Source organism: Equus caballus, chromosome 19 (genome assembly GCF_041296265.1).
Source record: "Equus caballus isolate H_3958 breed thoroughbred chromosome 19, TB-T2T, whole genome shotgun sequence".
Classification (NCBI taxonomy): domain Eukaryota; kingdom Metazoa; phylum Chordata; class Mammalia; order Perissodactyla; family Equidae; genus Equus; species Equus caballus.
In genome coordinates, this window is record NC_091702.1 from 47,364,658 (window position 1) to 47,377,030 (window position 12,373).

Consider the following 12,373-nt stretch of genomic DNA (forward strand, 5'->3'; position numbering starts at 1 on the left):
AGCCTCAACTCCTACACCGACGATCTGTCTGGCCTCAGAAGTCACCTTTGCCTCCCTAGACCTCAGTGTCATCAACTTCAAATTAGGGTGTTGGATACAAGGATATTTAAAGACCCACCGAACTCTAAAGTGCTTCGTTAGAAAGTAAATTGAGAACATTGATTAAGATAGTATAATGCTATATTAATGACACTTTGCATTTATATAGTATAATTCAGTTTATAATATGCTTTCACATCTTTGATCTCATTTGATCTCAATAACAACTTTGTGAAATACGTAGGAAAGTTATTAATACATAATTTATAGTTAAATATAGATGGCGTTTTTGTGGTCATTTCTACAAGAAACACAGAAAAAAAGTAGACTAGACCCTAATATTTGTTGAGTGCCTATGTGTGCTAGGTTTGAGGTAACATTTTTGTGAAAAAATTAGATTTAATTTATAACTCTGTCAACTATACTAGGAGCATAAATTATTGAATTTATGAGGCTTCCCGGTGTTACTCATTTACCAATGGTTAAGCTCTCAACGTGCACAGGCTGGTAGAGGACATTCGGGTGATAGAAAACTGTCCTGGACATAGTTTCCAGCAGGAGGGGAGATCAGACATACACCAATTAGAGACAATCAATTATGTGCATTAAAGGACGTAAAATATAACCTGGATAATTCAACAGCGGGGAATCAGCGAGAGTAGAGCTGACCCACTTAGACCCCAGTCAGTTGAAACTTCGATAATTTAGACAAGAGTGTAATTAGTGGACAGAGGAGTATACCCTCTGGAACCCCCAAATCTCTGTCTGGAAAAGGTCGTGACGTGTTTATAATTGAGAGTCCACCTTCCGAGGCAGAGCCAAGAAAGATTCAGACACTGTGGATGAGATTCACTATCTGTAGCAGGCCTTCCAGTGGGAACCTGTCCTGCACGTCGGGAAACAGTGACGTTGCAGCATCTCGTCAGAAACCCATCAACCTAAGAAGCACGTGGTAAAAAGATTAAGTTGAATCTTTGGTCATGTTAAAAAAAGTGGTCCAAGATGCTCAAAGGTGTAATAGGCAAATGCAAAGAGGAATGTAGTGGGTCTCATCCAGGCTTCTTGGGAGCATTAGAGGAGGATGCCCTGTCCAGGGTCTGTTTCTAAAACAGAGGAGCTGGGTCCTCAGCAGCCTCCTACATTCTAGGATACAACCATTATAGGATTGTTATCATTTCAGCATATCATGTGTCTTTGCCTTAAGTACATGTTCACTGGGTGATGGGCTTCTGGTTATCAATTAGACTTCTAGATGCAGTGACACTCATGGAAGGGGGGCTGTGATCATGGTCGCAAGCATCCTCTTATTTGTTACAGGTCTCCCATAGTAGGAGAGTAAACTGCCCTATTGATTTATAGGTCAGCCTGGAGCTATTTGGGTGACAGGAAGCCATCTCTGTGTGAATTATCTGTGTCTTGCCTTGAGTGATGTCTGTGTTTTGCTTAAATATTTTCTCTGGTTGGGGAAAGTTTTAGCCAACGAAACTATTACTAGCCAGGGAGTCAGATTTGTAGAAAATACAATTGTTTCACTACAATAAGAAGGCCTGAGGCTCAGGTTCTGAGGAGTCTCTTCTGTACACCGAACACTCATGGATTTCACAGGGAGCCCTGGCAATGCAGTTAGTGAGTTGCAGGAAGTGGATTCATTATTTTGGAAGTCCAGTGGCGAAGCCCAAGGCCCTGCCAAATCCCAGCACAGTTTCCTGCTGTGGTCAAGGCAGCTGGGGTTCTGATGGACAGCACGTACCTCCCTGGAGAACCCACTCCACAGGATTTTCTTCTCATTGATGAAGAGCCTTTCTCCCTTCTTGGCGTAGACGTTGTAATATCCAACTTCCTTAAACACGATGGAGCCATCCTCTGGGGACAGGTGCCAGTTGATGATGGAATAGTTCCCCACTAGGTCACCACATTCATCAAAAGTCACCTGCTCCCCCATATTGTTGGTAAAGTTGAGGTGCCGTAGGTGCTTCAGGACCTAAAGAAGAACAGAGATGAATATTCTGAGTTCAAGTCACAGGGCTGCCACATATGGTTATATAAGTTGTGCACTGCACCAATCTTGTTCTGACAAAGTGAAAGGAACATGATTTGAGGAAGAGGTGCCTCTTTCTAATTTACACTAAGGTACTTGCCTGTATTAGCAACAGCTCTGGTAAGTCATGGGCTTTACTTAGTACTCAAACTGTAACTGGGGTAGAAAACACCTTCTTGAAGTCAGGAGAGGAGAAGGAATGCATCTCACCGTGGCCACTAGCCAGACCAAGGCCTCTGCAGGTGCGCCGTCACCTAGCGGTGCCCCAGGAGGGCAGGGTTCATAAGCCAGAGCCATTCCGGGTGGCTTCTGAGATGGGCTTTGGGGAAGGAGTGGAGGCACTACGTGCTCTTACCACCTGCACCACCCTTCCCTGTACTGCTGCTCTGTGGGAGTGTCTTGCTGCCAAAAGTCAGAGAGAGAGGAGTGGAAGGAAGAAAGATAGGAGGCTATGGGTGGAGCCCTGACCATCACTGTTGTAATAGTCATGGCCAATCCCTTAATTTTCACAGGGTTGTGAGTCACAAAGCCCTTGCACAAAAAAGGTAACAATAATAATAACTAAACCTTACTAGTCATTTTACTACCTTTGAGTCACAATGCTAAGTACTTTATATCCATCATTTAATCACAAATAGTACTATTACCCCGAGTTTATTGACGGGGAAGCTGAGGCACAGAAAATGGAAGTATCTTGTCCAGAGTCACACAGCTAGCAAATGGTGCAAATCCTGCACTCTTAATGGCTGGGTTCTATCGCGGCATCAGTAGGCTCCTGGCTCTGCCTCCTGCCTGAGCCTGACATGGGTCAAGAGGAGGCAGTGGGCACTGGGCAGCTTATCTTTCATGTGGGACCTGTCCTGTTTCAGGGGTCACGGAGGCACCAAGAGAGACTAAGACGAGGTCCAGCCTGTGAGTGTGGGGGTGCTCGCTTCCACTGCACCTCGCAAGTCCCCAGGCTTTATCTCTCTGGCTCTGAGCACGCTTCCTCACCCATGTAAGGAGAGGCCCAGGCCAGAGAGCCTGCAGGGTCTCCCCAAGCTCTAGTATGAACTGCTCTCTGTTCTGCGGTTTTGTGGCCCCAGGAGTACATTTAGAGGCACCTCTCCCTTTTATCATTATTTTTAAGGTACCTAAAAACCAACATCTAATCTGACACTGGGGAAAAGTTTGGGTTGCATCTGTCTAATGGACGGCCTTACTGAGGCCCGGTGCCTGTTATCCACATTAATGTGCGTGACAAAGTGAGCTGACTGAACTTGCTCACCTGGATCTGCTCATAAATAGCTCTGGGATGTGCTTAGGGCAGAGTCGACGGCAGATCACCTATGTGCACAGGCACACCGGCCTGGGTGCCTCACCGAATCTGCTGTGTGTGGTTCCCTAGTGTCATCACTGCTACCCCGGCCGACCCTGGCTGCCCAGACTTTCGTCCCAGCACTATGCTGGGAAGGGGTCCCTCACTCCCTGCTATCTGGCTCCTTCTGCAACTAGAGCTGCTGAGCCATCTTAAAAAACAACGGAGATTGACTCCTACTAAGGATTCGTGCCACCCGTGTCCTCTTGAGCCTTCCTCTATGGTCATCAATCTTGTATTTTTTCCTTTATTTTTACTGAGTCCTTAAAGCAGTCTGTAGAGAGCGGGTGCCCCAGATGTGCTCCTTGCTTATCCCTCCCACTCTCCTTCCTTTTCCTCCTTGCTCTGGGGATGACGTGTCCTCTTCCTATAGAGAGTGCTGCACATCCCTTTGTCTCTATCCCAACACGTGCCTGTCCTGACACATCCAGCCTCCCCTTAGAGGAGCGCACAGTCTTCTGCTGTGAATGCCGACTCCCTCTGGTGGCTCTCAGAACCTCATTCCTCCTGCCCACTCTGAGACCTTTCTGACGTGGTCAGTCCACCATCCTCCATCCCATACTCATGCCCTTCGCACTTCCTGCTGGGGAGCTACCACGGCTCGGATGAAATATGCTTCAAACTTCTCTAGGTAGCTTCCAGAGTCTTCTATACTTTGGCCTCATGTATCACCGTTACTTCTCAGTGCAATGCTTCATCCTAATCGTATGCTCTCCACTGTCCTTCCCACACATCATGCTAACTCTGTCTTTGCCCTGATGTGGGTAAAAGGAGATGAGAAGAGTGCAGAGACAGGGAACCACCTCTTTTTTATACTTCCTATGTCCCAGGCATTGTACTGCTGCTTCACACACTACATCTCATTTAGTCCTCACCACAATCCTATGGATAGGAACTATTATTATCTTTATTTTATAGATGAAGAAACCAAGGCATAGAGAGGTGAAGAAACTTGCCAGGGTCATCCAACTAATAAGGCCTAGAGCTGTGAGTTAAACATGGACTTTTCTGCTACACCATCCTGCCTCCAATATAAATTGCTTTAGAGTGTCCATGGAAAATATTTGTCAGAGGTCAGTAATATTTCCTCATCAAATATATTTTTTAAAAGCGTCATTACTCTTTGAAGAATACTTTAGAAAGCATATACAGTAGAAAAGCTAGAGTAGTTAAGATAATTTTTCCCCCTCCTATTCAGGTTTCAATTCTTTAGTTCTTAATATGCTGGGCTGCAAGCTTCCCCTCTCCTTTTCTCTATCCACAGGTTCTCTGCAATGAAACTGTCCAGGCATCAGTGGGTGAGCAGGGAGATGAACCGGAACAAGACTGTTTCATAATTAAATGGTCATCTTCCACATTGGTCAGACTGGACAGACAAGTGACTCAAAGATCATCACTGGCTATGAACCTTCTGCATTGCTGATGGCATGGGCTGGAGATTTCCACCATAATCCTGACTTAAAAGAAGAAGCAACCAGTCAAAAATCATTTTCTTAAAGTTTACATTAAAAAAGCTCATTGTAGAGGCCAGCCTTGTGGCATAGTGGTTAAGTTCATGTGCTCCATTTTGTGGCTCAGGGTTCACTGGTTCAGATCCTGGATGCGGACCTATGCACTACTTGTCAAGCCATGCTGTGGCAGGTGTCCCACATATAAAATAGACGAAGATGGGCACAGATGTTAGCTCAGGGCTAATCTTCCTCAAAATAAAAAAGAAACATTATAAATACAAGATTAGATTTGTGTACTGTTGGAATCAATCAACAAGCAAATATTTATAGAATATCCACTGTGCGTTCTGAACTGGGCTATAAGACAGTAATATAGTCCTCACAGAGTTTATATACAGATTAGAGTGATAAGATATAAGACATAACATGTTGGATGAAATACCAAACAGTGTAGGATAAAATATAGTTAAGGGCTAGCTTATGGGGTGTCAACTCTAAGTACAGAGAAATTCAGAGGAGATAGAGATTAAAAAGGGCTGAAATGGTCAATGCAGGCCTGAGGTATGGTAGAGATTTGGACTGGCAAAGGACAGAGGGAAGTAAGGTGTTAAAAATAGTATGAACAGAGCCAGCCCTGATGGTTTAGTGGTTAACATTCTGTGCTCCCACTGCTTCAGTGGCCTGGGTTCACTTCCCGGTTGTGGAACCATACCACCTGTCTGTCAGTTGCCATGGTGTGGTGGCAGCTCACAGAGAAGAACTAGAGGAACTTACAACTGGTAGCAGCTTACATAGAAGGACCTACAACTAAGGTATACAACCATGCACTGGGGCTTTGGGGAGAAGAAAAATAAGAGGAAGATTGGCAACAGATGTTGGCTCAGGGTGAGTCTTTCCCTGCAAAAAAAAAAAAAGAAAGAAAAAGAAATAGCATGGACAAAGACATCGAGTTAGGAATAAACATGAAGGGTTATGGAGGCATTAAAACGATCAATGTCTCAGATGTTGTGTATGTGCTAGAGAACAAGAGGAAACAAAGTATTTAGGTAAAGCGGAGCCAAAGCAGAGAGAATAGATTTCATATCAAAAAGGCATAGGATCAGATAATGACAAGTGTTGATGAGAATGTAGAGAAATCAGAATCCTCCACATACTGTTGGAGGGGACGTAAAATGGAGCAGCCACTTTGGAAAACACTCTGGCAGGTCCTCAAAAAATTAAATATAGACTGACCATCACCCCAGCAATTCCACTCTCACACATACACCCAAGCAAAACGAAAACATGTCCACACAAAAACTTGTATACAAATGTTCATAGTAGCATTGTTCATAATAACCAAAAAGTGGAAACAACCTAAATTTCCATCAGTTAGATGAATGGATAAATAAAATGTGTTATATCCATACAAAAGCCATAAAAATGAATGAAGTACTGATATAGGCTACAACATGGATGAACCTTGAAAACATGCCAAGTGGAAGAAATCAGTCAGAAAAGACCACATATTTTATGATTGCATTTATATGAAATGCCCAGAGAAATAAAGATAGAAAGGAGATTAGTGGTGGTTTAGGAATGAGGGGATGAAGGGGTAGGAGGCGAGAGCTAAAAGGTATGAAGTTTCTTTCTGATATGGTGAAAATGTTCTAAAATTTATTGTGGTTATGATTGCACAATTCTGTGAATGTACTAAAAACCACAGAATTGTACTCTTTAATGGGTGAATTGTGTGGTATGTGAATTATATCTGAATAAAGCTGTTACAAAAAAAGAAGATATGGGGAGAGGTGATGTCAGCATTATGGCAGAGTGAGCTTTCCTGGTAATCTTTCCCCTCCAACATACAATGAAAAAGACATTCATACTCCAACAGAGGACATCCAAACCCAACACAAAAACGTCTGAGAGACACCACGTATGAAGGAGGGCGGAGAGGCTGGAGCCCCCATTGGAAGAGGTGGAACAGGGTAAGAGAAAACTTCACCCCCTCCCCAAAAGACTGGGATCCAGAATCATGGGTGGCCTCCAAGAGGGAAGGAATGGGAGAGGGGGCATTCATTTGAGGGAACATGAAAGATGCCTGAGGGCCCCCACAGCCTAGGGGAAACCCCCTACCAATGTGAAAGCTAATGTGGGGGTGACCTCATCAAGTCAACACCCCAGGAGAGCAGACAGCCAGGGCAGAGAAAGAAAACCCTGAGAGCACGCAGAAGAAAGTGCCCCTCCCCAACACGTCCCCATTGCTGGCTCCAGCGCCTGTGATCTTGGTGGAAGGCAGAGGGCTCAGAATATGCGGCTCTTGACCCCTACCCAGTGGCAATACGCAGTAACTGTGACCAAATAATATCACGGTGTGCAAAAAGACAGCCACACCCTCTAGCAGTATCAAAAATTATATTAAATTTCCAGACCAGAGAGAAAATGACAAGTACACAGAAATCAGTCCTGAGGACACTGAAATATGTAATCTAAATGAGAGAGATTTCAAAATAGCTATCATTAAAAAACTCAACCAGTTAAAAGAGAATGTAGAGAAACAATTCAATGAGTTCAGGAGCTACTTCACAAAAGAGATTGAAACTATAAAGAAGAATCAATCAGAAATATTGGAGATGAAAGACACAATGGAAGAGATAAAACAAAATATGTATTCCCTGAATGTGGACATCATAGAGGAGCAAATCAGCATAATCGAGGATAGACATGTTGAAATGCTCCGGATAGAGGAGGAGAGAGAACTAAGACTAAAAAGAAATGAAGAAAGTCTCCGAGAAATATCTGACCCAATTAGGAAATACAAAATAAGAATTATAGGTATTCTAGAGAGAGAAGAGAAGGAGAATGGAGGCAGAAAGCTTGTTCAAAGAAATAATAGCAGAGAACTACCCAAATCTAGGGAAGGAGATGGAAATCCATGTGGAATAAGCTATCAGATCTCCTAAATATGTCAATGTAAAAAGACCTACTGCAAGGCATATAGTAGTGCAACTGGCAAAAGTGAATGACAAAGAAAAAATACTAAGGGCAGCAAGGCAGAAGAAAATAACCTACAAAGGAACCCTATCAGACTTTCAGTGGATTTCTCTGCAGAAACCTTACAGGCTAGGAGAGACTGGAATGACATATTCAAATCTTTGAAGGACAAAAACTTTCAGCCAAGAATACCCTATCCAACAGAAATATCCTTCAGATATGGTGGAGAAATAAAAATTTTCCTAGATAAACATAAACTAAGGGAGTTCACAGCCACGAGACCTTCCCCTCAATAAGAAATCCTCAAGAAGGCCCTCATACCTGAAAAAAAAGGGAAAAAGGGGTTACAATGCATGGAGTAAGGAGATAAGTAGGTAGACAGAATCAGAAAATTGTAGCTACACCTCAGAACAGGTTAGCAAATACTCAAGAACGGCATTAAAAAGAAAGGGAAGGAAAACACCAAAAACAAAGATAATCTTGTCCTTTTAATCACAAACTCACAACACAAGATGGAATAAGATGTGAGAAAAACAACACAGGAGGGGAAGAGGAAAGGGACTGAATCAGTTTAGTCTAAGGAAATAAGAGGCCATCAGAAAAGGGACTATCTTATCTACAAGATTCTGAATACAAACCTCAGGGTAACCACTAACGAAAAAGCAGAACAGAGACACAAATAATAAATAAGGAGAAAAAAAAGAAACACAACATAAAAAACTACATAAGTCAATTGGCAGACCAAAATACACAGGACGAGAAACAAAGGAAATGCAGGAGAACTGGAAAATGAGTGATCAAATGGCAGCAGTAAGCCCTCATATTTGATAATCATCCTAAATGTAAATGGATTGAATTCTTCAATAAAAAGACACAGAGTGGCGAGATGGATTAAAGAACAAGACCCAAGAAGATGCTGCCTGCAGGAAACACATCTCAGCTCCAATGACAAATGCAGGCTGAGTGAAGGAATGGAGGACAATACTCCAAGATAATGGCAAACAAAAGAAATCAGGTTTTGCAATACTTATATCAGACAAAGTAGACTTCAAGATAAGAGAGGTAAAGAGAGACAAAGAGGGGCAGTATATAATGATCAAAGGGACACCCCATCAAGAAGAAATAACGCTTATAAATATCTATGCACCCACACAGGAGCACCAAAGTACATAAAGCAACTATTAACAAACCTGAAAGAAGATATTAATAATAACACAATAATAGTAGGGGACCTCAACACTCCACTCACATCAATGGATAGGTCATCCAGACAGAAAATCAACAAGGAAACAGTGGAATTAAGTGAAAAGCTAGACCAGTTGGACTTAACAGACATACATAGAACACTCCATCCAAAAACAGCAGAATACACATTCTTCTCAAGTGCACATGGAACATTCTCAAGGATAGACCATATGTTGGGAAACAAGGCAAGCCTCAATAAATTTAAGATTGAAATAATAACAAGCATCTTTTCTGATCACAATGCCTGATTTTTTTTTGAGGAAGATTAGCCCTGAGCTAACTACTGCCAATCCTCCTCTTTTTGCTGAGGAAGACTGGCCCTGAGCTAACATCCATGCCCATCTTCCTGTACTTCATACGTGGGACACCTACCACAGCATGGCTTTTGCCCAGTGGTGCCATGTCTGCACCCAGGATCTGAACTGGTGAACCCTGCACTGTCAAGAAGCAGAACATGTGCACTTAACCACTGCGCCACCGGGTCAGCCCCTGATATCAATGCTTTGAAGCTAGAAATTAATTACAAGAAAAAAGCTGAGAAAGGGACAAAGATGTGGAGACTAAACAACATGCTATTGAACAACCAATGGACCACTGAAGAAATTAAAGGAGAAATGAAAAAATATCTGGAGACAAATGAAAATGAAAACATACCATACCAACTCATATGGGATGCAGCAAAAGCTGTATTAGGAGGGAAATTCATCACAATACAGGCTCACCTTAACAAACAAGAAAAATCCCAAATAAGCAATCTCAAATTACACCTAACTGAATTGAAGAAATTGAATTGCAGTTAAAAATTTTCCCACAAAGGGGGCCAGCCCTGTGGCCGAGTGGTTAAGTTTGCACACTCTGCTTTGGCGGCCCAGGGTTTCGCTGGTTCGGATCCTGGGTGCAGACATGGCACTGCTCATCAAGCCATACTGAGGCAGAGTCCCACACAACACAACTAGAATATACAACTATGTACTGGGGGACTTTGGGGAGAAGAAGAGGAAGAAAAAAGGGAGATTGGCAACAGATGTTAGCTCAGGTGCAAAAATTAGGGAAAAAAAATTCCCACAAAGAAAACTAGCTCAAGGTGGCTTCACTGATGAGTTCTGCCAAACACTTAAGAAATAAGTAATAACAATTCTACACAAACTCTTCCAGAACATTGAAAAGGAGGCAATACTTCCCAATTTATTCCGCGAAGTCAGCATTACTCAGATACTAAAACCGGACAAAGATATTACAAGAAAATAAAACTATTGACCTATAATATCTCTCATGAACATAGAAGCAAAATTTCTTAAGCAAATTTTAGCAAATCAAATCCAGCTATCTACAAAAAGGAAAATACACTGTGCCAAAGTAGAGTTTATCCCTGGAATGCAAGTTTGCATGTGTTAACATGCTACATAAGAGAAACCGTATGATCTCAATAGACACACAAAAAGCATTTGATAACATCCAATCTCCATTCCTGGTAAAAATTCTCAGCAATCTAGGAACAAAAGGGAACTTAACTCCATAAAGGGCATCTATGAAAAATCTACAGTTAACATCATTCTTAGTGGTGACAGACTAAATGCTTCCCCCCTAAGATCAGGACCAAGACAAGAATGTCCATTCTCACTATGTCTATATATCACGCACATGGTACTGGAGGTTCTTGCCAATGCAACTGGGTTGAATCAGACTGAAAATATAAAGATTTAAGCTCTACACTCAAACAAAAACAAGTAGACAAATGAACAACTTTCAGATAAAGTGAAAAGGCTTACGATTCACTTTTTGAAAAACATCATTGAGAACCATAAAAATTAAGACTTTTATATAATTGGTTGGAACTTAAACATATATATTAGAAAGCAACATATTTAAAACTATACTATGGGATCAAGGGCCAGCACAATTTCTCCCTTTGAGGTATAACTATACCCTATGTTCTTGTGTTCTTATTTAAAAAGAAAAATAAACCTTGTAGATTAAAACAAACAAACAAGCAAACCAGGAAATATTAGCAGAATTTGTTTAAAAATGTGCTCCAAGAGGCTGGCCTGGTGCCATAGTGGTTCAGTTCGTGTGCTCTGCTTCGGTGGCCCAGGGTTCATGGGTTCAGATCCCAGGCACAGATCTATACTCCACTCATCAAGCCATGCTGTGGAGGCATCCCACATACAAAATAGAGGAAGATAGGCATGAATGTTAGCTCAGAGGCAATCTTCCTCAAGCAAAAAGAGGAAGATTGGCAATGGATGTTAGCTCAGGGCCAATTTTCCTCACCCCCCCCCCCCCCCCAAAAAAAAAGTGCTAAAAGATTTTACCGAACAGTGGTAGGGTAGATACAGAAGAAGAATTATAATTTATCATAGGATAAAATGTTAACTTTCTCTTCATCAAGGCAAAAGAGTCATCTTGGATTTTTCTGGGGAAATATTTCCTTTGTGGTCTTTTTAGAAAGCTGTAGCTAAATATTATATTTTCATGTCATATTTTTGGTTATAGGCATAGATTTAATTCTCAGTAAACATTCAAAACATGGAATAAACTGATTATAAAACTTCCACCACTTTCTTGAGGAAAAGGAAAGTTGGAATCACCATGGTGCAATTATGTTGGAATAATAGCTGTGAGTTGCCTAAAGAGAAGGGTAAGCCCCAAAAGCAACTGTTCCATATAAAAATGATGACAGGAGTAGACCAGGAGATGAGGAAGCAACCAGCACCTGAATGTAGGACTGGAAGTCTCTGAATATAGAGAGAACCCAGAATTATTCAGTTAGCTATAATAAATTAATTCAGATGAATTACATAAAGGACCAGCCTGTCTTTTGGTTTAAAATAAAATTTAAAAGGCAAAAATAGATTAAAAATAGTTTCCTTTCTTATTTTATGCATATTTATTGTTACAAATTTAGGTTAATAAATTGTTCCTGATAAAGATTCTTAGGAAGCCTGTATCAATTAAAAAAATAAGAATAATTTAAAATTTAATGGTTTCTGGATCTTTATGTCTCAATAATCCTGTTTATACACTTAAAATCCTTACCAAAGTGGTGTTTTTCCCGAATCATTTGCCTCATTGATAATGAAGAGGTACACTTCAGCCCAAATTTATGAAGTCAGAATTACTGAAGTTTTATTACGTGAGAGTTTTCTGCTGACTTCTCTGAAACCATTCACCTTCTCCCTTTTCTATGCCCAAATCCATGTACTGTCCTCTTGTTATCCACTGAACTTCTGTCTTCTCTCAGTGTTTACCTATGTCCTATTCTCTTCC

General features: G+C 41.5%; 1 protein-coding gene across 2 annotated transcripts in view; it reads right to left on the reverse strand.

The window, feature by feature from the left end:
- Positions 1 to 12,373, reverse strand: part of CASR (calcium sensing receptor) — an 80,707-nt gene that overhangs the window by 7,089 nt on the left and 61,245 nt on the right. For both annotated transcript variants that reach the window (XM_070242351.1, NM_001163978.1), the window contains one exon: positions 1,790 to 2,020. In XM_070242351.1, coding sequence (XP_070098452.1) covers positions 1,790 to 2,020 — 231 coding nt within the window. The remainder of the gene's footprint in view (positions 1 to 1,789; positions 2,021 to 12,373) is intronic.